The 27609-nt window shown below is 45.6% G+C and overlaps 3 protein-coding genes across 5 annotated transcripts in view; 2 read left to right on the forward strand and 1 right to left on the reverse strand.

Annotated features, from left to right (window-relative positions):
- Positions 1-92: 92 nt before the first annotated feature.
- On the forward strand, positions 93-3008 carry fbxo5 (F-box protein 5). Of its 3 annotated transcripts, none has more exons than XM_062464156.1 (5): positions 93-251; positions 828-1523; positions 1659-1749; positions 1940-2137; positions 2303-3008. In XM_062464156.1, the coding sequence occupies exons 2-5, from the start codon at positions 868-870 to the stop codon at positions 2564-2566; spliced, it is 1209 nt and encodes a 402-aa protein (XP_062320140.1). In that variant the 5' UTR covers positions 93-251; positions 828-867; the 3' UTR covers positions 2567-3008. The 3 variants fall into 3 exon arrangements, with proteins under 3 accessions (XP_062320140.1, XP_062320141.1, XP_062320142.1); XM_062464157.1 differs by having other exon boundaries at positions 98-271; XM_062464158.1 differs by having other exon boundaries at positions 114-200.
- Positions 3009-7685: 4677 nt separating this feature from the next.
- Positions 7686-9887, reverse strand: vip (vasoactive intestinal peptide). Its single transcript, XM_062464657.1, has 6 exons — positions 9767-9887; positions 9130-9234; positions 8684-8788; positions 8198-8329; positions 7985-8087; positions 7686-7831 (listed from the first exon to the last, which is right to left on the reverse strand). Coding segments are annotated over exons 1-6 (456 nt in total). The 5' UTR covers positions 9769-9887; the 3' UTR covers positions 7686-7822.
- Positions 9888-12855: 2968 nt separating this feature from the next.
- The window catches only part of anapc1 (anaphase promoting complex subunit 1), a 25634-nt gene continuing 10880 nt past the window's right edge, over positions 12856-27609 (forward strand). Inside the window, 30 exon segments of the mRNA XM_062464537.1 lie at positions 12856-13054; positions 13689-13925; positions 14050-14211; positions 14331-14372; positions 14877-14978; positions 15404-15486; positions 15578-15651; positions 15929-16074; positions 16372-16607; positions 16826-17044; positions 17331-17426; positions 17509-17599; positions 17776-17841; positions 17957-18094; positions 18584-18727; positions 19055-19115; positions 20460-20518; positions 20520-20624; positions 20626-20649; positions 20792-20866; positions 21592-21872; positions 22508-22599; positions 22798-22946; positions 24087-24165; positions 24504-24540; positions 24703-24776; positions 24862-25040; positions 25229-25455; positions 25587-25705; positions 25835-26106. Of these exon segments, the coding sequence (XP_062320521.1) occupies positions 13713-13925; positions 14050-14211; positions 14331-14372; positions 14877-14978; positions 15404-15486; positions 15578-15651; positions 15929-16074; positions 16372-16607; positions 16826-17044; positions 17331-17426; positions 17509-17599; positions 17776-17841; positions 17957-18094; positions 18584-18727; positions 19055-19115; positions 20460-20518; positions 20520-20624; positions 20626-20649; positions 20792-20866; positions 21592-21872; positions 22508-22599; positions 22798-22946; positions 24087-24165; positions 24504-24540; positions 24703-24776; positions 24862-25040; positions 25229-25455; positions 25587-25705; positions 25835-26106 (3645 nt within the window). The 5' untranslated portion in view covers positions 12856-13054; positions 13689-13712.

The raw sequence follows: 27609 nt of genomic DNA on the forward strand, positions 1-27609 counted from the left end.
TGCGGGATTATAAATTCATTGCGCAGCCGTGTCACACGTGGTTGTCTTATTCACCATTGGCTGGGGTTTTAAAGGTAACTGTCCCGCTTTGATTTCATTGGGCTGTGCCGTTTTTACACGAATTTCAAATGTGGAGGAATCGAGCGCTCTTTCATTTCCACCACACTAGGACGTACACTGGCACGGGAATTACTGTCTAGGTAATGCTGCATAGTTGTTAGGAACCAAGATTCCCCTTTTCAAGTCACAAGGTACGAAACATTCTAATTTTGTAAGTTACCAATAAGGGTATTTAAATTGACTACTTGTTAGCTACTTTTACTACTTGACTGTAGAATTGACTGACCGACTGGTTAGCTTGCTTGTACTAGTTAGCTAGGTTAGCTCAGTTAGTTTGCTAGCTATTGAGTATTTAGAGCTCGTGAAACTTTAACATTACATTTGTGCAACTTGTTATGATATGACACATTGTCTTTGTGCAATTACACAATTTATATATTCGCTAAAAAGTATATTTTTGAACGGCAGCTGGCGCGTAAATTTGCCGTACGCCCCCATTATTTTTGCTTGTGAAGAATATTTTTCTAATGGATATGTGACGAATTCTGAAAGTATTAGCTTACTACTGGCATCACACTTAAAATGTTGAAAAGTCAAGCTTTTATAGCAATGTAGTTAGTAGCGCCAAACCTGCCCCACCAGATAAATGGGTATGCAAATTGTAGCTGACAGAAATGAGGGGGAAAGTAGTTTGGACCAAGGCCCGACCTAAAGTGTTTTACGTCTTTGGCATTACGCACATTTAAGGTATTCCCTCCTTTTTCCAGGATTGCAAAGGAGACAAAAAGTTACGTTAGTGAAGTCGAAATGAAGTGCCCAGCTAGCTTCGAGGAACACCGGGTCCCGTGCAGCATTGAGAAAGCTGCCGCCGACTTCAAGATGCCTGCCCTAAAAAACTTTTCACGGAAGGAATGCGTCGACATCGTAGTAAAGCCTCAGTTGTCTCCCGGTTTGACCCGCGACAGCGTATCTTTGAATAACAACCGGGGTGTCCACAACAAAGAAAACAACAAAAAAGAACATGACAGAATACTGAACGAGGTGTCATTGAACTGTGAGGAATTTGAGGACAGTGGTTACCTATCCTTGCAGAACAGCCTACTTGAGAAAGACGATAAGAGCTATGAATCAGAAGAGAATCTAGTATCAACTTCCTTAGGTCAGGAGGATCTGGAGAGGTACACTTCATCTACCCCTGCGGCCCAGAACCACAGTGACTCACGCCTCCCTATCCTTAAGTTCCAGCAGACTGTGTGTCAGGAACTCAGAAAAACCTTCAGCAGGACCAAGAGCTATGACTGGACAATCATTGGCAAGCTGGCCAAGGATTTTAACCTGGACAGGGTCATCGGAGGACACATGGGGCGGGAGTGTGTGGATGTGTTCACAGCCTTGCTGGAGAGAGACATGAAACACATCCTCACAAGGATCCTGGGGATGCTTGGAGAGGTGGACTTGATCCAGTAAGTAGGATACTCTTTCCTGACCCCTTTTCATAGACATGGTGTGGTGAAGCTAGCACAGGTTAACAACATGGGTGACCTTCCCTCTCATGAATTCATGTTATTCATGATGGTCTTCTTTTTCTTTCTTCCTAGCTGCAGAATGGTAAGCCGAACCTGGAGAAGAATCATCCTCCAGGACAAGGCTGCACTCACCAGATGCCAGGAGGCAGAACAGAGATTTGAGGTAATAGCCGGCTCAATTTTGTCCACAAACAACGAGATAACTGACTGACCATTAGCCCACAATGAGCTGGTACATTTTAGAGGTCTCTACCATTTGTATCGACATTGTCATACTATGGAATGGGACAGACAATGTGGTTCATCAAGTGGAAGCGTATTTAACAATCATGTTTTGCTTCTGTTTATGGCAGGACTCTGGAAATGCTCGAGGACTGGAGAATGGGGATTGTCTGACACGCAGCGCTGCCCTGTCCAGGGTAGTGCTGTCCTGCATACAGACCGTAGCCTCAACATCTGCCCAGCGAGCCTCCAAGAGGAGTCCGTTGCAGAAAGATTGCACTCCCTCAACCCGCAACTCTCATGCCACACGCTTCAGGGAATACCAGGAGGTGTGTATTTGTCCAGTCCTGTTTTTGCTTCCTAATATCCAGTTTATAGGGGGCAGCTAACTGGTGTCTTCTGACCCTCCCCTCTGCCTCTCTCTCGACAACTGCAGAGCATAGAAGGCATTGCCGGGAAGTCTAACTCATTCATGTTGTGTTCATGTCCTCCAGGTTGCCAGTTCCCTTAAGCAGCATGAGTCTCTGAAGCACTGCAAGCTGTGTGGCTCCCCCGCCAAGCACAACGCCCACGCCCTCCGTGCCACCTGCACCCGGCAAAGCTGTGCCTTCGACTTCTGTACCAAGTGCCATAGCCACTTCCACGGTTCCTCGGCCTGTCGCACTGTCCTGTCCCACGGGCCAGGCAGCAGCACGTCCAGGGACAAAGCCATTCTGATAGGCAGTGCCCGCAGCAAGAAGAACGTCAGACGGCTGTGAAGCCAGCCATGCATCTTTAAACCCAAAGACTCTCAAAAGAAAAGGAAAAAAAAGAGCTAATGATTGTTGGAGTTTTATTCAAGGAACTTTTTAGCTTAATCAGTGCTCCCTCTGGCCACGTGCCACAGACTCAACCCAAAGGGATCTCTCTACGGAATACACATGTATTCTGGGACAATCAGGTTTTACTTATGCCAGTTTACTGCCATTCTGTCGTCAAGAAACGTCAATCATGGGGGGGCGGGGGGGGGTGTAATACCATATGGAGAAGAAAATATCAATCCAGCAAAAGATGGTTATTTGTTTTATTGGGATTGTGCATTTTATTTCTTAATGAAATGTGATTGTCTTCCATGATATTTGTAAATCTGCTTTTTTATGTGACATATGTAAATATTTCCTGTTTTAATAAATATTTCCTGTTATGATTTTTAAATGCCAATTTATCGTATTTCGTTTGTAAAAAAGAACGTTTCAGTTTATTGTACAAGGCAGTCAAAGCTGGATAGTACTCCCTTTCTCCACTAGGTGGTATTATAGACTACAAATTGTTGTCTATCGTTACCACTATGGTAGATGGTGCTGTCATCCATTTTTTACTTCTACCTTGTTCCCTCTGACACCCAACATGTTTATCAGTGCATTATCTTGCTGTCATTTCCTGAACAGGTAAGCCAAGTTTTTTTTTTGTAAAAGATTTACATTACATTTAGCAGATACTTTTATCCAAAGTGATGTAAAATAGTCAATACAGAAAGTACAGCAGGAAATCAAGCATCAAAAGTGCATAGTTCTAAAACATATTTTTGTCAGTCTGTATTTGCTATCCACATTGCAGAGTAACCACATCTCAGCTACCAGGCATGGCAAGCAAAAGGATACTGCAGCACATCATCTTAGTTACTCAAACACAGTACAGTGCTAACATCTCAATTAGAGCAACTAGCTAGTTATGGCTTGGTCAACAAAGAACTTCAGTGTATTAATCTCAATTACAGTAGTGCATAGTATAGTCGACCAAAGACATAATTGAAACAAACCATGTATGGTACTATTATCTGAAAATATGAATGGATCTGTGATTAAGGTTACCCTAGGCAAGGCTAACCCAGCAGTAAGTCACAATATGAGGTAAGTCCAATATCTTGACATTCAATTTATTATATCACTAGTTAAATCTCAAAACTTGTGGATGTTGATTCGTCACATGACGTGGCAGCCAAATGAACACATTGCACAAATTGACATTGATATCAAGTGGCACAAATCCATTAAGATGTGTCCAAGCTTATCTGAAATCAAGTTGGCCTACATCATTTTTTCAAATATGCAGGCAATGTCAATCCATTATTGAAAGATGTGGAGATATGTTCAATTAAAAAGTACCTAGTGTAATTCAAATGTAATTTCTTCTCAACTGGACCGAGTCATTGGTTTCATAGAGCCGTGTATTTCTTGTGGAAGGTAATCACACACAGCAGCTTGCAGTCTAGAATGAAGAAATCAACCTTTCCCTTTTGTTTTTTTGCTTATAGTTTGACGACCAAAAAAAAGAATACCAATAGGGATTCAAGCCATAAAATAAGGAAAGTCCAGAAAAATAAAGACGACAGAGAGCCATGACTTAGGATCATATCGTATCCCTGGCCTGCTGGACATCAGTCGTCAGTCGTTCTTCTTCACCTTTGCTGGCCCTACATTCCACATCAGGGATTTTCCCAATTACCCTCAGTCTCAGCATGGTGCCCTTACGCAGCATACGTCAGTGTTGGAGCGTGTGGTGTTGTGGCAGCTCTCCTCTCCCACTGCTGCCTTGCGGCTGCCCTTGTTACTGCCTGTGACAGAAATGTCAATGTGCAGTTGACTGTTGAGACTGTTCTATCTCTGTCCTAAAGCCTCTTGTAGCCCCCAACACACACACACACACAGAAAGCCTTGATTGTTTAGCTTTCTACATTGTTCCTCCCCCCCCCCTCATCTATTAATGGTGTGAAAGCACATCAGGAGCAGTCTATGCACTGTTATTGCTGCAACAAGTTAGTTAGCAAACTAGCAACCAAAAAAACATAAATTCTCATTTAAAGTCAGTGGTTCTTCCACATGTTTTCAGTGTACTCTCTTAAACCAGGCATTGCTGTCCCATTTCATTAGACTGGATAGGTTCCTTAATAGTAATATAAGTAATCAAGCCTAAAATAGTCCTGGCATTAGACGTGACATTTGATCATGACCCACATCATGGGCTTCTGCTTCTAGCATTAACCCATTACTGTGTAAATTAGTGAATATCACCTACGTTGACTTTGGACAGGGTCCAAATCAACAACAAAAAAATGCTCATGACTCTCCAGGGAAATAGTTGACTCATTGAAAGCCATACATAACTGGTTTGTTTTGGTTGAGATCCTTTCAATGGCTCTTTGGCTCAACAGTAGGCTTCTAGGAAAGAGGGCAAGAAGGGGGCAGATACATGCACAAACATACATAGGGCTGTTACTGTGATATGTCCAGGTTGTATACATGTTGTAGAAATGTGTTCGTTCATGTGTGCACTGAGGGGACTTTCAGCCATTTGTCAGCGTTGGATCATGATTTATCTGAAGGTTGCCCTTTCCAGGCCCCAGATATGCAGGGTCATTCATTCAGCTGATTTATTGAGCCTGAGAGACACGAGACACCTCCACTAATGAGACCTCCCTAACTGAAAAAGTCATTAACATGTTTGTCACAGACCAGGTGCTTACTGTTTCCCTTGTTTTTGCGCTCAGTTAGTCAAAACAAGATTTGAAGAAAAAAACAAGTTTTGGTTTTGCGTTAATTTCTTTCTTTAATTATAGGAAAACACACCAAATGTGCTGCAGGTTGGTTGGTGTGACAAAGCATGAGATCATGTGACACCGATGCAGAGTGATTGGCTCCTGTTGCAGAGCCATATGTCACAGACGCAAAGGCCTGCCCCTGTCCACTGTCATCGAACCCATGTGACAACCCCTCCAGATGCAAGAAACAGGAAGTAGAGTGGCGAATGAGGCAGGAAGACTCACCCCTGAATTTAGCCTGTAACCTGTCCTATGGTTTCCAGCCCCCCTTTACAAAATTACTGTTTTGTGGAGAGGGGCAGTGAAGGAAAAGGATGGAATGAGAGCAGGGTAGAATGGGTTGGTTGACTACTGCACAAACCCCATAAACACACACACACTGCACATGTGTAGTGATAGGTCTAACTCACTAAGTGGAGGAAAAGCTACAATTACCTCCCTTCACCAACCCCAACATACAGCACGCACACACAAACACACAGACCCAGACACCAAAAGCAGTGTGAGGTCTGACAGTACTCAAGCCCCTCTCTATTTTTACTATCAGGGGCTGGGGGTAGGGAGGATGTAGGGCCATTAAGATCAACAGTAATGAGAGTTAATGAGTCTGGCCTCTCCACAAGGCAGGGAATAATCACATATCGTTCACTTTGCACTGGAGAGTGGACACACAAGCACACACACACACACACTGAGAGGAGAGGCATTTCTGAAACATATGTAATGTATTCTATTTCCCAGTTGTCCTAGGTTTTTGGTGTGAGCCCTCAAGCAGGCCATGCTGAGACTTGGTATCTAGACATGCTTGCATGGACTGATTGACCATTGCCCTCCCAGGTTTGCTGTATTATGTAAATCATTTTTTATGTGTCTGTCTTTTTTGACTGTGTTTAGCCATATTTACGTCATGGAGGTTCGACAGACCTGCACGGTTGTAATTCCATCTTTGTTTTTTGGTACATAGAGGTATGGACAGAGATGTAATCCTATAATAAGCTAATAATATAATTGACTTTGGCCCTACCATTATCTACCCCCTCCCCCATAGCAGATTCCTTCTGACATTTATGAGTCAAACATCTATTTTGACACACTGACTCATATGTTTAAACAGCTATGTGTTTGTTGCTGGCTTCAGGGATTTCAGCACACTCAACCCGTTGGAGCACAAGTCACCGATGACTGTGCCTGTGTAATCTTGTCCAGCATATTGTATGTGCTAGGACCTCAATCCAAATAATCACAAAATGAGGAACAACGGGAATGTTTGCAACTGTTTTATTTATTTATTAGTATTATCTGGATCTATTGAAAGGTACATCCTGTAGAAAAGGACCACTATGGTAAACAATTTATGTCTTACATTGTCTTCTCATGCTTTGGCCTTGACCTTCTCAAAGAGATCACATTTATATTTAACTAACTTTACGTTCCATGACAAAATATGACAAGACAAGAAAGGGATGACCTATCTACAGAACCTTATAGTCAATTATTTCTATAACTCCTTAGACTAAATTCCACAGACAATCTCTAAATGTATAATGTATGTACCTCAAAGACTTTTCTCAACTATCTCCAATGTTTTGTAATGGTTTAAATAGCATCTGTATCCTTATCATGATTGTGTTAATTTTAAGTTACTGACAGCTAGAAAACCCAGCAAGAAATACACTTTCCTTGCCTCTAATTGCTCACCTTTAGTATTCCAGGTGAGTACTTGCAGAGTAACAAGCACAGTTATTTATGAGGAATAAACCGCTTTCCTAGTGTTATCATTTGGTCTTCAACTGGAGCTTGATTTGTGGATGACAAATAGTGATATTGATTTTCTTTGATTTCTTGCTGAGCCCCCCTTGCAAAATAGGTTTTAACCTCTAAATAATATCATTAGGATTGTATCAACAAAGTTGAGCGCCTTCAAGTGTGAGGTGCTGCTTGGTCACTCCTGGCTATGCACCACTATTCTCAGACAGAACATCTTCAACGCCAGCATTTACTTACAAAAGTACTCAGCTTTGAAAAATAAACAGACATATTTTTATTTGGTGAGTTACATCACTAGATTGCTCTAGGCAGGTTTATGCACAGATATAGCTTTGTTTTTAAGTGGATAAAAAGTGATTGTATGCATCGATATCTCTTCAAATATGGTCCTCATCTGCTTAAGCTCTTGCGATTAAACCATACTGTGCAGAGCTATATCTACGGATTACTGAGGTCCTGCTAACAGCAGATTTATCCCAATCTGGTGAAGTCACATATAATTTACTGCGGCCTGCATCATCAAGGGGTATATACAATGTAAACATGTACTTGATAGATAACCACATTGGACTCTGACACATGTCAGTTACAGATGTCCTTTTTAATATTTTTGGAATGGCAGGTCAATGAAGATGTCTGGTTGAGGTTTGCATACACACACTGCTCTCCCTCAAAGTGGCTGCAAAAGAAAGTTAGGGAAGGCAGGTGGGGAGGAAGAAATGGAGAAGGAGAGAAAACACAGATTATTGAGTAGGAAGGACAAGTATAATGATGGTGCACTGATAATTCATGATTTCAAATCTAACAATGACAGGGGAGAAGCCTAACCTACCAATTGGAAATTTATAAGATGATCTACATTGACGTCATCATAGCTCTCCTGAAACGTTGGGTCGTTTATGGACTCCTCCGGAACACTGGGAGGATCTTCTAGGCTGAGGAGAAAGAAGAGAAGAGGTCTAAACGAGGCACGAAGAACAGCAAACATGCCCTCACACAAAAATGCAAACTGCACACAAGCACACACATACACATGCGCACAAACCTTCTTTTTCCTGTGAGGACGGAGTTCAGGTATTTCTTCACGGCCATCTGTTTGCGGAAGCGGCTGTAGTTGTCTGTGAAGATCGCATCTGAGTGTCGCTTCACTGGGACTTGGTCCTCCATCATGTCGTCACTGAATACACATAGGTCAAACAAAAGTCCAACATCTCATCATGGACTGTGCATTCATATTATGAATTGATTTGAACACGCTTATCTATACATTTATTGAAACTCAGCAACAAATGTAGTACAGACATGAAATTGATTACTCAAAGCATGTCATGTCATAAACTATAAAAATGTAAAGAGCCTATTTGAAAATCAAATCAACGTCCTCTGATATCAGAGTTTATATAGGCCTGTATTAAATCTAGACACAAAATACATATTTAAGTGGGATCTACGACTACATTTTAAATGTACAATATTTTCCGAAATCCATAATTCCCAATGACAAGCGCCCGCCTGTAAGCCTACTGCTCACCTGACGCGCTTCCCAATCAAAGATTCCAGATACCGTCGCGCTGATAACTGCCCAAGAAGTTTGCTGTATCCGCTTGTAAAGAGACCGTCTGCGTGTCGCATCGGTCTGGCAAGAAAAAGAGCAAATTATAATCGCATTATATAAATCTAGCAAATATAATTTACAAAACATTGTAATTTTTTTTGTCAGGTAAAAACAAACAACTGAAACGGAAGACTACTGAAAAGAGCCCCCCTTCCATAGATTGGGCAACATGTTACTAAATTCCGTGAATGATTTTCATAAACACAATTTCAATAACTTTCAACAAAGCTACATCAGTGTTAGAATAATTGTATTAGTTAAGATAACTTGCACAGTGGAGATAGTAGGCTGCATGAGTTACTGCAAGAACAAACTAAATAAAACAATGTAGACTATATTGTTGCCTTCTATTCGTAGCCTACCTCGTAGATGCATATGGTAAACTCAGAGTCCGGGAATATAACACACTGCACAGGGCTATAAGGAGAAGCAGCTGGGGACTGTTTCTTTGAACCATCGCTTTAAACCTGCAATGGAAGTCAGGGAGTTTAGATGGTATCGTATAGTCAGTCTATACAATGATATGTATTCATTATTTGAATCATTGATATGAAACAACTCACAAACCACAACTCAATGCTTTTTACGCATCGAAGTTTTGATACAAAATAAATCGATTGCTACAAACGTAGATTTCAATCTTAAAACCCAAACCGTTTTCTAAACAATGTAATACTATTTTCCAGGTTTTATCATGTTGGTCAAATTCAGCACTGAGGTAGTAATGTTACAACTATTCAGACAAATGCGTAATTGCGCACGGGTTTTTACAGGAGTTGGTGAGCACTTTGGCGCTTAACATCTACATCGATAAAGATGCTATGAATATTCACATTCAATCTCGTCTTGCTTTAACAATTTTAAGTTCGGCAAAATCATTAATTTGACGTTAACAAAACCATAGGCTACATACAGTCAAAAGAAAAAATGTATTGGAATACGCAAATAATCTGTTTTGTTGATTGCCTTAAACAAATAGTATCACAGAAAAGGTCTTACATGTGCTTTAGAAAATTGATCCGCGGGTCCTCTCTCTTTGGCGCTGTCCAGGGTTCTGAACGCTTACTTTGTAGTCTCGGAACACAGTTGAAAATCTATCAGATGCTTCCCCACCGGTTAGTGTCTCATTCTGGACCCACAGACCTCCCTCGTTTTATACATCGGATTACTTTTCATCAGGCAGGAGGGCAATCAGATTCGATCTAGGTTTTTACGTCATAACATCCCAACGGGATAGATGCGATCGTCATTGGCTTTTGGCATGCTCAGTTTGAACTAAGTTTATGGTAAAATTAAGTTTTGCTCAAACAGCAATGACTTATTTCACGTCATGGGGGCTGCTTTTGACTCATCTTATGATTACCCAGTCACAATAGTTGACTTTTAAGATTGAACAAGTTTGGAGGAGTACAGGAGAATTGGAGACGGAATATTCTTCAGTATATTACGGTTGGCAAATTGACATATCAAGTCAATAGATTTTCAATTGTTTAGAACTTCATACTAAATTCCATTTGATTGTTTGCAATGTTAAGAGTATTCTTGCCACAGACACAAAAACAGATACAATTGGGGTAACACATTTCAGTACCTCAACCACATTCCCATATTCGTGTGCATTACTCCACTGCTCCCGCTCTACTCCATCTTGTTTCTCTCCTCCCTCCCTCTAGCCCACCGCTACTCTCTCCTAACTGCTTAACTCACTCATCACATACCAGAAGGATAATTCAACGTGACAACACACATGATCTAAGGTTAAATGCATGGTTAACATAAATGTCAGATGTGTGGCCGGGCTGACGTATTATCCCTACCTCCCATGTACTATGCACTATGTATTTACCAGTTCCGATGGATTGCATAGCATGTAACTAGTGCTCTGCTATTAAGTAAGGTTATTCAAAGGACCGTAATTGTTCACCGAACCACCTCCAATGCACTTCTACAATCCTCACCACTCGGCCATTCTGCAGTTGAACAGCCATGACCAGCATCCTTGGGGGACTGAGTCACAATCCTGATGAAATAAGGCCCAAGATAGAGTAAATTAAGTATGAACCACTGGGAAAACATACCTATATAATTGACAGTGTTGATATAAAACAGATGCTGAATCCTTTGTCCAGAAAACGTTTGTGATCATTTGAAAGAATGTACACTTCCTACAGATAAGTACATCCTATTGATACTTGTCAGATTATGAGCAGTCTTCCGATAAGTAATCTCTAATAAGAAAGTCCATGTTGCTTACTTAATGAATGCATTACTATAGACTACTATGTCATTATCATAGTAAGAAAAATTCATCAACACATTCCCATGTGGACTTGAGAGAACCACCAACAGAAAACACCTGTCTACTTTATGAGTTGTCTGCCAGGGAATCCATAGCTTCTTAGAGGTTATTGTAGTTAGCACAAACTCTTCCCTAAACAGGGGAGATGTGTTGGTTTCCAAATTGCCCCTGGCAGGTGGATGTGAGCTTGGGCCCAGAGCTATACGTTAGAGCTGGAGACTAATGTGGCAACTGACAATACCACACCCAGCCCCCTTGATGAGTCACCTCTAGGCAGTTTGCCAGTGAAACACGCATTAACCACCCAGGGGATGACCCCAGCATAATAATAATAGTATCAACTGGACTCTCTGGCCAGCCAATCAAGTTGAACTTTATTGTTGTGTGTATTAAAAACTGAATTAAATACTATCCATCAAGCACTTGCACTCATAACACACAAACACAGGTTTGTTTTACTATCCTAGAGAGGACTGACAATTCACCTCATTCATAATTGTGTAATGCCTGACCCCTAATCCTAACCTCAACCCTTTATGTAACTCTAAACCTAACACTATTTCTATCCCCACAAGGAAATTACTTTCTTAGTTTACCATCCTTGTGGAACAAGACCACACACACACACATATGAATATGCACACACTGTATTGTACACTTACACACACAACTAATCCGATGGCAGTGGCCCTCATTTTGGGCCCTAGAGAATTTCCTAATGTGGTTTTGTTCTGGTAAAAAAAAATAATCCTGCAACGGATCAATTAAACAACCGGCTCTTCATTGTATCATAACTAATGCTGTAAAGTTATTTGTTTTTCAAGCCACATGGAAGACATTACATACAATAATATCCTTTCAGATCTTCATTAGTCTTCTTAAAGCAACAAAGCCTTACCCACAGTGCTCTGGGGACCTTGGGTCATCCGGACCAATCACATTACAGCTTTGTCTCTCTGGTCTCTCGTCAAGTTGCCCTTTCCTTGTATCCTCAAATGCTAAGAATATAAATTATAAATCTAAGATCTGGAATTCAACCCTACATTTACATTCTGTCTACACATTCTTTTGTGTGTTTTTTGTGGGTTATTCTTTGTTTACTTTTTTTGTAATACAGATTGCTGATGAATTTCAAAACCTTGTTGAATAGCCTTACAATATCTCTGATTATGCTGCTGGACGAGAGGAAAGAGTAGTTACTTTCAGATACACATTTGCGGGAGAGGCACGAGCAAAAACCTTTCACATGTTAGGCATATTGCTATTTTTTCCTTGTGATTGATATTCATGTGTACGGAAATCAAAACCTTATTTTAAATTTAAAACACCACAGCAAATAAGAGAAAAGGCAGGTGCATGAGAGGGACACATAATGGTTTCCAGACAATATACAAAAAACAATCAAATTCAATAAATGCAACAAAAAAAAACAATTTGTTATTGTACCAGGGGACATACATATATATTGGTAGAAAGCAAAACCTAGTTTGGAAGAGATGCCCGGGGAATAGGCGACCATTTAGTCACTATTGGGTTCATATTGACCTGACACATCTGTTCCCTGTGTCACCTGGAGTAGTGAGCATCACCAACGATATTCTGTCCGTGTACCACGGTATGAAGCCCTATTCCCTCCTGGCTGCTAAGAGGAAAGTGTGTAGATTTTTATAATTTTCCACTCTATCATTCATTACCAACAACATTAAAACAACCACCTGTCAGTGTTAATGTGTTAAAAATGTTCACCACCCTACGTCATGCTGCCCTATTCGGTCTGTGATTGGTTGAAACAAAGAGGGCGTGAACCTCGGAGTCAAGACAGGAACATGTCCGCGCACATTTGAAAAGCTTATTTTTCGATCTTTACCTTAATGGGTTAACTTAAGTAGTGTTTATGCTGATATTGGAAATCACCCGATACACAAGTAAGGGTTAAATAAATAAAAGACAAGGACTGCGAGACGATACAGACTATTCCTTATTATCAGGTTTGCGCCGGTCTCCTTCTGCTTATGCTAACGTTACCTAGCTATCTAGCTAATATAGCTAACGTTTTAGCAAGGTGAGCTGACCATGCAGTGCTTGACAGATTTGAGAAGCTAGCACTTGGTTTAACCATTGGCGATATAGCGAGGCCTAGTGTTATGTTTTAGCTCGTTATGTATGTTAATCGGACGTTTTGGTGTCAATACTAGGACACGAGCTAGAGCTAACTAGCTGTAGCAAGCTTGCTGTAAGTTGAGTCTTTGCCACTCAAGGCACTCATTGAATCAACTGTTACCGAAAACAGAAGGGTAACAGTTATACATAAAACATTTAATGATGACATGCATGCATTACTGGACTGAAATGACCGGTCTTTAAATCACTACTGATCAACTATCGCGTCACATGGTTATAGGCTAGCTATCGTATTACAACTGTTAAACTACTGCTAGCATGGTTAATCAGAACACACACTTCCAGCTATAGACGTGAGTGACACAGTGAAAACATCAAAGCTAGCCACTATCCTGAGCATAAATAAATACTTGAAACAACAGATTATAGCTATATTAAACCTAGTGAGGACTGCCTCTTTATTAACAATTCCACTTCTCCCCGTCTTGTCCTCTTCACCAGAAATAATGCTGATATCTGGAACTCATGTCGAACGTGTATGAAGAGAGAGCCACAATGATAGCCGCAGGGGAATTGCAGTCGTTTGTCCCGTTTGGCCGTGAGCACTGCAAGAACCACCCGAACGCTGTGAACCTACAGCTCCGTCAGCTGCAGCCAGCTTCTGAGCTCTGGTCGTCAGATGGGGCAGCTGGCCTGGTGGGCTCTCTCCAGGAGGTCACCCTACAGGAGAATGAGAGGGTAAACTTACAAGTTAAAACTCAATATCGCAACATTATTTCGTACCTTGCTTACTTTCTCCTTTCCATAAATCATAAAAGTGAATAGCATCCCAATTGTTATACTGGTGGTCTCTGTTCTGCAGGAATGTTGGCAGCTGAGGAAGGGTTGTGTTGGAGACAGTGGTGATGTTGATTATGAAGAGGAGCTGTATACAGCAGGTAACATGGTGATCTGGAGCCAGGGCAGCAGGAATCAGGCCTCCAGCGTATACAAAGCCTTCACTGTTGACAGCCTGGTGCAACAGGTAGGCCTGCTAAACCCAGAGTGAGCTTGGCATGTTGTCAACACATTACAGTCAGTGATACAGATTGTTGTTGTATTCAGGGATTATCAATTAATTTATTTTAAATGTATTTTAACCAGGCCTTATGGTGCAACTTTGGTGTTCCACAAAAGAATAAGGATGGTAAGTAAGGAGCACTTGCTTGAAAATACTTGCTTGCCTGGTATTGGAGTTTAGACTTGATGCTGTTCGGTAGCATTCTGTAATTACTGTGCACTTTATCATGCAACAAGAGGTTCTGACCCGCGGGTCATTCTAAAGCAGCAAGGCTTACTTACTGACTTGCTTTCTTAACCCTTGTGTTATCTTCGGGTCATTCTGACCCATCAGTCATTGTGACCCACCGTCGTATTGCGACAGATTTACCGCATACAAAGACAAAGTGAAGCATTTTCTTTTAACCGTTGGGCTGTCTCAGACCCCCCACATTGCAAAGGTTAAAAGAAAATTATTTTAATTTGTTTTTGTATTGGGTAAAATTGGGTAAACACAACGATGGTTCGTTATGAACCTTTGGGTCATGTGACCCGAAGGCAGCACGAGGGTTAAGGTGTTCTTATTGGGCAATAATTCTGATGATGGGTGATGTAAACAAACAACATGTGTCCCTCTCCTCCTCACGTACGGCGCATGAAGTTGAGGAGCAGACCGTGTGCATTGTCCAGAGCACATGTGTCAACGTCCACAGTGTGTCCGGAAAGGACTTCATCTCCCCCTTGCCCTTTCAAGTGAGAATCTGGCTTTCCTGTTCGCCTGCTTACTCATTTGTTGGTTTGTGTGGATGATTGAAATTGGGGGAGGGAGTGCTGCTTATGTAGAAGGCAATTACAGTAGTTTTACACAGCTAGTTATATTGTGATATTCCCCAGGTTCTGCCTATTGTCTTCATAAGCAGTTATAATGGATGATTTGGCTCACTGACAGCTGACAAGAGGCTGTTGCATGGAAAAACACCATTAGTCCGGATGTGAATTAACTACCCTTGGCGAGAGCGTGTGTACATGTCTACCGTGCGTATTTATGCGAGTGTGTGCTGTTATTTTTATCTATACCGACTAGTCATAATTAAGTAAGGTTTGTTTACCCGGCCACTTGCGGGAACCCCTTGAGTGGGTTGTCGTTGAGAGCCAATCAGGTTTGTGTTGTTTCCCAGGTCTCCACACTGTGGCCCACTAAGTTTGGTCTGCTGCTGGAACGCAAGAACCCTGCATCTGACGCACCTCTGAGCCCTCTAAGGTACGCAGACACACACACACACACACACACACAGACGTCTTGTTGGCATCTGTAATGTACTTAGGGCACAATGACTGTTTGTGTGTCTCAGGGAGCCACTACCTACGGTGTTCAGCATGCTGCACCCTCTGGATGAGATCTCTCCGGTCATATGCCGACCTTCAGGTGAGTTACAGGCACTCTCACCAACGACTTATGACTCATTTCCATTGAGTTGAGTTTTCTATAAGTTTCAACATGTTGTACACAAATGCGTCCTACGTGGAGAGCTGTGCGTTAGAGGCTGGATTGGTCCTCGGTCATCATCATGCAGTGGGATGCCTGGATGTTCTGTTCAGTCGATCTTAATCACTGCCTTGTTAGTGCTGGTTAAGAAGGAGGCTCATTAGGGGCTCATCTCCTGTGTGTGTGTGTGTGTGTGTGTCTTTTCTGTGTCCGGCAGGTCTGTTCGAAGCAGCTAGTGTGCAGTATGTGTCGGATAGCACCATGAAGATAGTCTTCACCTGCAGTGAGCCTTCCATAGTGGTAACCTACGACACCGTCCAGGGAAACCACTCTGTGTGGGCGCTGCACAAAGTCACGTCTGAAGTAAGATACAGTAGTAGTTTAGTATTCACGTTTTTTAAGGTTTTCATTGTGACAATTTTATATTAGTCTAGTTACATCATAACCATGAAGTAATTCGATTTACAGCATGCAGTGCAAAAACAAAGGTAATCTGATAATACAGTTAGACAATGACAACAAATATTCATTATTTTAACATTGCTAACGAAATAAACAATTTCACTTACATTTCCTGCAACACGTTTGTCAGACATAGGACTGACGATAACCCTCCTTTCTGATACCAACCCTCGACCGTGCTGTCTGACCCTAACTCAGGAGCAGGCCGCCATGCTGAAGTGGCCCGAGCAGATGGGCAGCAGGGCGCAGCAGGGCCTCGTGGGACCCAGCTTCCTGACCTCTCACCTCCGGAGCGTCCCCCGGCTCGACTCCCCGGTCGGGGTGGGGATGGTCTCCCCTCTCCACTGCCACGCCCTGCACAGCCGGATGACGTCATCTCCGGGCCACCACTCGCGGACTCACTCCCCGAGCATTTCCAACATGGCCGCCCTCAGGTCAGATTGGACTGTGGTTGTTCACGAGAGTGCAGGCAGCTGTAGGGTGTCCTGCACACCCTCATCCCTAAAACACTCACTCACTCCTCAGAGTGAAATCTAGGATCCAGAGAAATCTGGCTCTGTTGGAGCTTGCTTTAGGTAACTAGCTCAAGACTCTGGAACCTCAGTAATACTCCATTTCTTCTTCTCCCGTCTCCTCTCGTCCTCTCCTCCAGTCGGTCCCACTCCCCCGGCATGGCGGCGCCCTCCTTTACGGGTGCAGCTCGCTTCAATGTGTCATACTGCTCCCTGTCCCCAAGGGGGCACCCCAGCTTGCTGCCCTCGCCCAACAGCACCATCAACGAGTCGCTGCTGGGGCCAGAGATGGAGCCCATTGTACCAGACCTCTGCATGGAGCAGCTGTGGAGTGAGCCGGCCACTGCTGCCCCCCACAGGTAATGGGCCGCTACTACACTACTATATTGACTTTAGCTTGATTTTGTAATGATGTGTTCAACAAGCAGGTGTCTGTAAACTGAGCGGTATCCACATACTGTTGGCCGTGTATGGTGTATTTTGTGGGATTCTTGAAATACAGTTTTTGCTGTTTTTGAATTGTCTGTGCTTGCTGAATGGGTAAAGACTTGTTTACTTTATAGTGTATAATTTGGTTATGTATGGTGTATGGTGTAGGCTTTTGCTGTTGGGCCTTGGAAGGTGAACTGTGTGTTTGTCATCCAGGGAGATGAGCTGCCAGGCATCAAAAGTTTTTTTGACCTCTGACCTCTGTGAGAACCACTACCTCTGCTTCCTGGTGGAGTCCCACCAACAGCTCAGGTCAGGTCAGGCAAAAGCAGTGTGGCTCTCTCTCGCTCTCTCGCTCTGTTTCATATATGTAACAAGTGTATTGTTTTCACAGGTGTGTTAAATTCATAGAGAGCAACAATCCCTCTCAGCTCATTTTCCCATCTGTGGTCACCCTTCCTGCCAAAGATGCAGCACCTTTAGAGGTAAAGTCTACCAAACAAACAGCTCATTATTGTTCCTTCATGGAGTGATGTGTTCATATATTTTTAAGCAATAAATCACCATTGTACAACGCGCAACTATAAAAACCTTATAATGAATAAATCCTGAAGGTTTAGATGGAACAATCTGCCTCATGTTTTTTTCTTCTTCCCTCTAGCACATAGACGCCATGTTGGTTCTGGAGACCAATGGCAGCCTGGCACTGTACACAGGAGTCACCAGGGTAACCAACAACATAGTCCTTCCACACAAACAGCCCACTTCCTGACTAGCTTTTCATTCCTCCATGTCTATTGGTTGATTTGAATTGTCCCACCCTCCTTCTGATCCTCTCCCAGGTCAGCAAGGTGTTCGTCCCGGGCCTCCTATCGCCCAGCTTCAGCTTGTCCAACCACAGCGGTCAGCAGAGCACGCCCATCGAGGGTGTGAGCACCCCTGCCAAAGCCACTGGCAGACACATCAGGACCATGGATGAGGTACAATACTCCTCATCCATGGATATGAATGAATGCTGTTAAATCAGATTGATGAGACTGGAGATTATTGCGCCAGTCAGACACAGCTGGCCGTCTGAGAGGAGCAGTAAGTTTTAATAATACTAATGGCCCAACTTCAGTCTGAACCCGACAGTTTTCCGCTGTGGCTGTCATTATTCTATATTTATAAAAGGAGCCATTAGGCCTTCTGTAGAACTAAGGCCTGTGATGGATGAGGACTGTGTACACGCTCTGATCAATACCGTAATTAGATTGCAACCTCAGATCAGTGTGGCTGTTTTTTACCTTTACAGATGAAGGGGGGGGGGGGTACACAAAAAATAGTCTTGTCAATATCATGTATCAAAGCTGAACTGCTGTTGTAGATTGAATTGTTACAGAAGAAGACCAAAGTTTATCAAGGAGGATTGTCTATCTGAGGAATAAGGACGCTTCCTGACTTGAACTCTGACCTTCCCTAACTCCCAGATGGCTATGCCGTCTCCCGTGTCAGAGATTAAGGGGTCGACCACCAAGCTCCCTGATTGGTCCTGGCAGGACGACTACCCCTTCCAAACAATGGTTCCATACATCCAAGCTCTCCGAGACCCTGTCAGCAACAGGGTGACTCTGGTGAGTCTGCCTGCCTGCCTGCCTGTCTGTCATCTGTGTTCATGCATTTTTGTAACAAATAATGTATCGAATGGCTTTCCCCCAGGCAAATCATATTGTGACATCTGACATGTTTGGACAGCACCAAATGTGTCAGTTTAAGGCCGTTTTGGGTATATGAACTAAAGCTGCTTGCAAACGTTGACCTATGTATGCACGTGGAACGCTTCCATCATAAATGAAGTCGGTTACTTGTCAGATTAATATTTCGTGTTTTTGTGGGATTCAAATTTTGCTCCTCCCCCCTATAATCTCCAGGAATTTATTCTAAATGTATTTTCTCTTTAGGAGCTAAGTAATGGCACAATGCTGAGGATATCCATCCCTGAAATCGCCACATCTGAGCTGGGTAAGAGCCACCTAGAGCAGAGTGAACCAGAATGATACGCATGACCAGAGACAGTGGTGGGGAAAGTTCCGGCACTGAGCTGAGTCATGCTGCCGATCGCTCGCGAAAATTGGGTTTAAGTGCTGCGAGCCACACGCTGTCACACACTGACGTACTGCAGCCTGTGGACAGGAGGAGGGGTGCACTCCTAGCCCTCGCTCCAGCCCACACACACACTCACGCACACACACACGCTGAAGAAAACAAGCACTACCCACCTTCTCTTGCTAACTGATGATAATTGCTTCAGCAGATTGGAGGGGTGTTGCTACCATAGTCCAGTGACTGCGGCCTGTTGGCTGGGGATGTTTGTCTGTGCCGTCCAGAAACCTGCCTGCCGCTCCCTGTCCTGTGTCCTGTGTTCTGTCAGACAGGACTGCCATGCACTGAGGCATACACAACATAAACATGAATGAACCTCTTTCTTAAAGTGCATTTCCTGTTGCGATGTTCCAGGTCTGATATGACTTTTGGTTCATGACGTGTGGATTGTTACATGTGGTGCGGCCTGGGTGTCTCCTGTGTATACAACAGTGACTTAGTGACAGGCTGATGTTATCTACTGGTGTGTAAATGGTACAAATGAAAAAGTGGCCAGTGGAAAATAAGGCTGAAAACCGATGATAGTGTCAGAGCTAATAGCGGGTGAATACCTCAAGGGGGACTGGCTATATCTAAACAGCCAAGGCAGCTTATTTTGTTGTGAAAAATAACCTCATTTTTTTTTCTTGAAGTACATCAACATAGGGGAGCTTGTTTGTATTAACAAAATGGATCATCTCTTTTGTCTAGTTATTAAAGGCTTGGCTGACCCCCCCCCCCCCCCCTTTTGTTTCGGAAACTGGTAGTCAATTAGTACCTGGCGTTCCTCTGCATTAGTCACTAATTGATCCCTGAGATCAGGACTCACTCTCTAATGGAATGGCATTTATCCTGTTCTGCTGTTCTACTCTGACCTTTTGTAGTTCTGTCGTCCAATTAAGATAGCAGGATGGAGATGATTAGGTGTCTGATTGGGCGATGGCACAGGAGCTAATTAATGCGTGGTTGTCTACCTGCTGGCTGTGGGGGTTTTTTTTTGGGGGGGGGGGGGGGGGGGGGAGGGGAAGCAGAGAGGAGAGAGGAGAGGAGTCGTGAGTTGGTGGTTTCTCAGGATGAAATTTCATTGTCTTGCTTGGAAATCCTGTTGACTTGTCTGCTGTCTACTGACCCACCTCAATTAATAACCTTTGTCTTCCCTCGCTGTCTGTCTCTGTCGTCCTGTCCCCCCCCCCCCCACCCCACCCCCCCCCCCGGTGGCTGTAGTGAGGAAGTGTCTGCAGGCGTTGCGGTTCATCCTTCCTAAGGACGTGGCCATGAAGGTTTCTGGTGAAGTGGTACAGCATGTACAACGCCCCTGGTGGGCCCAGCGCTCACCTGGAGTGGAACCTGTTCGTCACCTGCTTCATCAGCCTCATGGGCTACAACACGGGAGCGCCTGCGCTGGACTCGCAACGTGAGCGCCGCCCCACTTCCTGTTTCAGCCGCTCCACTTCCTGTTTCAGCTCGCACGCCCAGCGTGCTGCTGGAGACAAACAGGCCTGATGGAAAAAGGACGAGTCTAACTCCGGCGTGACCTTGCGTTCTTGTGCCCTCAGCTCCATTTTGAAGTGCCCCTCTCTCCCGTGATTGCTGCCAAGAAGGCTCGCCCGGCCGAGACGGGCTCTGATGAGGTAGGCCGGAACAAGCCTGGACGATGTGTCTGTATCTGAGTGGGTCTGCTTCAGTCTGAAGTGAGAGGGCGTCCTCGGGGCCCCTCCTTAGCAAGCTCAGCTTGAAGAAGGGTTAAGAACATGCATCCATTTGGCCACGATGAGTCAGTCAGCTTATTTATGATTACATCGGCTGTTATTCTATTAATTCCACTACCAATTGCACTTGGCTGTCATGGTCACGCGGTCACTGGTAATGTTTCCATTAGACAAGGATCATTCGACTACCCAAACCTTTTTGTTAAAAAAATATATTGATTTGTTGTCTGGAGTCTATGTATTCAACATTATAGTTTTAGTAGGTTGCTTAAGTTTCTGTGTTGCTTCCACTTTATAAAAGCCTGTTTGGTCGTTAGCGAATGATCAAAACACTCAAAATGCTTCTGGGTAGCGTGATGTTCTAGAACAGCTTGTTTACCGTATGTAGGACTGCATGTATTTAGGCTGACATGCGGTAAAGGATGACTCAGGCCTGGATCAGGCCTGCATTAGCTGTCATGGCAGTCTCCAAACCTGTTGGATGGGTTTTTAATGGACCTCTCTGTAGAACTCCGGAACATGTTTATGTTATTTGTGTTGCCTGGGGAGGGTGAGGTGCTTCTGCAATTATCTACTGCGTGTATTTATTTTTTATCACTGGTGGGTGTGTTTGACCATTGTGTTGTATTTCATGTGTGCGTTTATAGGACTGGGAATACATGCGGGGCTGTCACTACCATCGGCAGATGGTGTGCAGGCTTGCTGGTCTGGAGTCCGTAACAAGCGAACCCTCTGCCGGAGACTCCTCCTCCCAATCCCAGTCCCCTCCCACTAGCCCCACCCTGCGTCTGGACAGCTCCGCCCCTCTGTTCCCCCACATCCCCGCCCTCTTCTACGTGCTGCACCTGCTCTACCAGGAGATGCAGCTGAACGACCTGCAGAGGGGCGGGGCCAGGGCCCTGGTCAGCCTGCTGCAACAGCTAGCCAGGTAGAACGAGACGCGTTCTGCGTTTGGTGTGGATGAGGAGGAGATGCTTGCGTAGGAGTCAATCCACAGTTTGTTGAGTGTGTGCCCAGAGCTGGAGGTTTGGGATTGGGGGGCGTAGAAGACGGATTCCCACAGAGAAATCGTCAATCTGATGATAGATCGTCGCCAGACAGAATAGCATGTCTGGACAGAAGCCAGCATGTTCTCAGCCAGTGTCGCACTCAGTGATCCCACACACCTGGGCCTGGTGCTGAGCGCACACAGCCAGGTGTCGTTAATGAGAGCTGGTGAGCAGGGTGCCCTGCGCTGTGGAACCTGACGGCATCACAAGCCGCTCAGCTGTCCACATTAAAGGAAGAGTTGAAGTAGGGAGAGTCGAGCACCGGGTGACACTCATTTCACTGGAGCTTTTTGTTAATACAGGAGATGTTAGCTAACACACGCACCACCCTAGTTAAAGTGTTTTTGCAAATTCTGATTTATCCATTTGAGCCATTCTGCTGAAGTGGAGGTGGTTATGGCTGGCTGTGGATTAATTATATTGACTAAATGTCCAACTAGCGAACTAGAACAGCCGTTCTCATGACCTACTAATTGTGTGTGTGTGTGTGTGTGTGTGCGGGCCTGTGTTCCAGAGACCTACATCTGGAGCAGTACATCGACCTGTACTGGAGAGATTACCCCTCCCTCATCACCTCCTTCACTGAAGTCTGTCTCATCGAGCAGGGTGAGAGCCGCCACGCAGGACAGCTTCACTCCTCGTCCTGCTGCTCTCCTGCCACACATCACTCAGTCCCTCGCGTCCCTTTTACTGTCCTACCAAGAGCTCCCTACCTAGCCCGTTTCTTAGCGACTGGCGAGGATGTGTGTGTGAGGGACGTGTCTGTAGTAACGGACGGCATGGCGTGCCCCTCCCCCTCCACAGCCCAACTGGAGCAGATGCAGCGGCCGGCGTTCCTGAGGGCGGAGCCTCCCTGTGTGTTCAGCTGGCTCAGCCGCTGCCTGAGAGGACAGGAAGTCCCGCCTTTTCCCTTCCTGCCTGGCATCTGCGAGAGGACCCGACTCTTGGTTCTGGTACGATGACGTCATCATCAGTAGCTCGTCGGTGTTCAAGACGGCGGTGTGTCCTCTGGAAGTCAGAGTTGAAACGCACTGGTAGACATGATGCTGTTTGGTAACAGGAAACGCCGTTATTAGTGCTGGATTAGACGTTGGGCTGGTTGCTTCCTGTCGCCGATGGCTGGCCCTTCCAGTCTGTTCAGAGTCATCTTTTGCTGACATGCAAGCACTTGCTCACATGCTCCTGTTTAAATGTCAGGAGCTCCTATTACTGAGGTCCACTCAGTTGTCAGAGAGGGAGAAGTGGAAGAGAGATATACATATTGGTCTGTTTATGACTGATTTGAATTCTAGAGCAAAATATGTGCATGTGAGCTAGTGTGTAACCAAGAGACCTTGTATTTGTCCTGTTGTGTTTGTGTGTATTTAGTTTAGAGTGTGTGTGTGTGAGAGCAGAGAGCAGAGACGGCGTCTCGATAGTCATTAAGGTAGGGAGAGACTGGCTGTATGGCAGGCGTAGGGCGGTCCTGGATGTGGGGGTGGGTTAAGCGAGGCGTGCGAGGTGTGCGTCTCCCCACATTCAGGATAAGTGAGGTGACGCACATCACCACTGAGAGACGGATAGCCATCGTGCAGCTCATCTATTTACTCCCCTCTCTCTCTCTCTCTCTCTCTCTCTCTCTCTCTCTCTCTCTCTCTCTCTCTCTCTCTCTCTCTCTCTCTCTCCATATCTCTCTCTCTCTCCATATCTCTCTCTCTCTCCATATCTCTCTCTCTCTCATTCTTTCTCTCTCATTCTCTCTCTCTCTTTCTCATTCTCTCTCATTCTCTCTCTCATTCTCTCTCTCTCATTCTCTCTCTCATTCTGTCTCTCTCTCATTCCACCACTCTCATTTGCCGTCACGCCGTCGCTCTGCTTTACTCTGTTGTTCCATCTCTATTTTGCTCCCTCTCTCCTTTGTCAACACCCCCCCCCCCCCCACACACACACACACACACACACACACACTCGTCATTGGAAGCAAAACCTCAGTGACATCCCCATCACCACTAATAGTTGCACTGCAGATACCAGATGCTGACGGTTGTTTTCCTGCATTTGTCTCTCCCTCCCTCCCTCCTCGCCCACCTCCCCCTCCTGCTGCCCCCTGACAGAGCTATGCCTTGTACATCGTTGGAGATGAGAATGCCATTTCGGTCGACATGTCCAAATACTTGGCCAAGTTTTCTGCTGGTGAGTGACTGTCTTCCGGCGGGGGGAGGGTGGGGGGTTGAAACAGTGTGTGCGAGAACACACCCGTCTTAACCCTTCTCCATGTTCAAAAACATTCCCTTTCAACATAGCTTTGTTGTTAGCATGAGAACATACATAGGGGCCGTGAGAGACCCGGAGACATCACATTGAGTTTGTTGAAAGGGCAGGAAGTCTCTTTAGATCTTCAGCCTTTGCTCTCTTCTCACATTGTGGTTGACCTACATCCCCCGACCTGTGACAACACCTCACCTGAAGCCAATTATCTCTCTCCCCCTTCCTTTTTTCTCACTCTCCCTCCCTCCCTCCCTCCCTCCCAGGCCAGAGGAAGAGTGGTTCTGAAGCTAACTTCAGGAGGTAAGCCTGCATGCCCGGCCATGTCTCATTGAATCCAGATGAGTGCATACTGAAAGGCAGAATGGGATAGTCCAGCACTTTAGTGATTGGGGAAATGGAGGTCCAAAAAGTCTTGTAGTTTACCAGTACTCCTGCTCATTCTCATGTCTTCTCCCTCGCTAGACAGAGCAGTGGGAAGACTGAATCCTCGAATGAGAGTCTAGCTGAGAAGCTGGTGGTGTGGTTAACCTCAGCAGGTAAGTGCTTTGGATTGGCTCGTTAAAAGCAGTTGGCTGGTGTGACCTCCAGCCATGATCCATGGCTGCTTTGTGTTTGGTTCAGGTTTCACTCTGAAAGACCTGGAGTCTGTCCCCTTCGGTGTGGCCTTGCCCATCCGAGACGCCATCTACCAGTGCCGAGAGCAGCCCTGCTCCGATTGGTCGGAAGATGTCTGTTTGTTGATTGGACGGCAGGATCTCACCAAGCAAGCCCACAAACTCACCCTGGCCAAGGGCAAAGCTGTAAGTGAAGCTTTGGACAAACTGGAGAATGCTTCTTTTACTGTTCTAGAAAAACAACAACTCTGTGTTAGAGGGGGTGGCGTTGTGGGTCCTCGTGTGTGTTTACGTGTGTGTTTACGATGTTTGTGAATGTAAGTGTAAAGTGTGTGCCTAATCTGACGTGTGTGTGTGTGTGCTTCCACCTCCAGCCGGTCGGCCCGGGGCTGTCGCTGGAGCCGCCCACCACCACGGAGGCGGAGGAGGAGGAGGACGGGATGACGGAGCTGAACCAGGACGTGATCGGCCTGATCTGGAGCCAGGACCTGAGGGTCCAGGAGGCCCGTCGCCTGCTGCAGAGCTCCCGGCCCGTCCGGGTCAGCGTGGTCCACCTGCCCGAGGTCAGCGACCACGAGTACATCGAGGAGAAGGAGAACAAGTGAGTGTGGAGGGAAGGACTATTAAAAAAAATATATATAAATTATATTTCTTCAACTGCTTTATTGAGAGATGGTGACATTATTAGAGGGGCAGAATGGAACTCCTGACCCTCTTGTCTGTCGACACCAGGCTGTTGCAGCTGTGCCAGAGGACCATGGCGCTGCCCGTGGGCAGGGGGTTATTCACCCTCTTCTCCTACCACCCGGTGCCAACAGAGCCCCTGCCAGTGCCCAAGCTCAACCTCACAGGTGACAAACAAAATCTCTTTTCTCAAAATGTCCGCCTTGTTCGCGACTGAGGAAAACCTATAACCATCATCATACGTTTCGATATGTCTGGTATTGTATGACATTTGAGAACGTTGTCCTGTTTCCTAGGCCGTGCCCCTCCCAGGAACACCATGGTGGACCTGAACAGCGGCAACATCGACGTCCCCCCCAACATGACGGGCTGGTCCAGCTTCCACAACGGGGTGGCAGCCGGCCTGACCATCGCCCCTGCCTCCCAGGTGGACTCGGCCTGGATCGCCTACAACAAGCCCAAGATCCCCGAGCTGGCCAACGAGTACGCCGGCTTCCTCATGGCCCTCGGCCTCAACGGACACCTGACCAAGCTGGCCACGCTCAACATACACGACTATCTGACCAAGGTGAGGACGCCAACACGCGTGTTACGTACACACAGTAGGGTAGGGTCTGCGCCACAGGCCGATATACAAGACTATCTGATGAAGGTGAAGATGCGTTATACACCTTATACACACACAGACGGGTACGCTAGCGTCGGAGCATACACACTAGCTAACAGCCCCCCCACACACACACTAGCTAACAGCCCCCCCACACACACACACTAGCTAACAGCCCCCCCCCCACACACACTAGCTAACAGCCCCCCCCCCACACTCGCAAACAGCCCCCACACACACTCGCAAACAGCCTCAAAACAGGCTTGCCGAAAACCTAGCAAAGTTTTCTTCTCACCACAAACCGAGACACTTCTGACAGACTGATCGCAAATAGCCAGTTCTGCATTTGTCATTCAGAGAAACTATGCAAACCACCAGAAGCCTTTTGTTGCTGACAGAACTTGTGTAGTTCCTCCCGCTCTGGGCTCGGGCCTCGCTACCTTCTGATCTTCCAGGTAACCCGATGGCTGCCTCGGGTTCTGCCGCATTCTGTCTGTCGCCAAACGGACTGCATCCTGTTATTTTTCTCACATGAAAGTGGGAAAGGCCTCGTGTCACATCAAGCACAGTTTCAGTCTGACTGGGCCTCTGCTGCTGACGCGGGCTGCCCTCTCATTTCCAGTTAGTCACTCTGCTGGAGATCTGATCTGTGGTCTGGTAGTTGTACCGTATCGCTGAACTCGGATTCAGTCTGTACTGAGAAAGCAACTGTGGTTGTTGTTGTCGCTCAGCTCATGCTTTACTACGAGCTGATTTCTGGGTGCGCTCTATCTTAGCTCCCAGAAAATGGAGAAGCCTGTATTTGAGTGCATGGTTAGGTTATCCAGTCTCATCCTTGGCTTGAGTGCCAAGACATAATTATTTCATCGATAACTCCATTCAGTTTCAGTGGTGTTTATTGAAACTTCTACACTTCTACACATATAATACACTACGTGTAGCTTAGAAATGTGCTGCTCCTCCTTATCACACACTGTATACTCGGGCCTCTTGGCTATCTGAAGTCTTTTAGTGGTAGTAGAACACCAATTGAGTTCCAATTGAAAATATTAATAGATGCCAGCTAGGGGTCTCTAAGAGTGTCACACTATTATAAAGCCGTCATAGGAGCAACGCATACGGCGACGGATGTGATTAGATGTACTGTAGCTGGGGGGGGGGGGGGGGGGGGGGTGGTGGGGGGTGTAGTCGTGTTGTGGTCTGTAAGGGGCTGCCTCTCCCACAACAACACAGTATTATCAAAGACAGCCTGAGTTTGTACATCCTGTTGGAACCCACAGGGGTCTAATGAAACCTGTCCCGCCTCGTCTGACAGGACTAACCTCTATTTCCCCCCCGACCACCGTTTCCCCCTCCCGTCCCCGCTCCCGTCCCCGCTCCCCTCCCCCCTCCGTCCCCGCTCCCCTCCCCCCTCCCGTCCCCCGCTCCCCTCCCCCTCCCGTCCCCGCTCCCCCCTCCCATCCC

This window comes from Osmerus eperlanus, chromosome 6 (genome assembly GCF_963692335.1).
Source record: "Osmerus eperlanus chromosome 6, fOsmEpe2.1, whole genome shotgun sequence".
Lineage (NCBI taxonomy): Eukaryota > Metazoa > Chordata > Actinopteri > Osmeriformes > Osmeridae > Osmerus > Osmerus eperlanus.

Coding starts and splice junctions, on each gene's coding strand:
- fbxo5 (XM_062464156.1), top strand. CDS start 868: ATGAAGTGCCCAGCTAGCTTCGAGGAACACCGGGTCCCGTGCAGCATT. Junction 1,524..1,658: donor GGAGAGGTGGACTTGATCCA/GTAAGTAGGATA, acceptor CTTTCTTCCTAG/CTGCAGAATGGTAAGCCGAA. Junction 1,750..1,939: donor AGGCAGAACAGAGATTTGAG/GTAATAGCCGGC, acceptor TGTTTATGGCAG/GACTCTGGAAATGCTCGAGG.
- vip (XM_062464657.1), bottom strand. Junction 8,789..9,129: donor TTACCATATGCATCTACGAG/GTAGGCTACGAA, acceptor TTTTCTTGCCAG/ACCGATGCGACACGCAGACG. Junction 8,330..8,683: donor TTGATTGGGAAGCGCGTCAG/GTGAGCAGTAGG, acceptor ATGTGTATTCAG/TGACGACATGATGGAGGACC.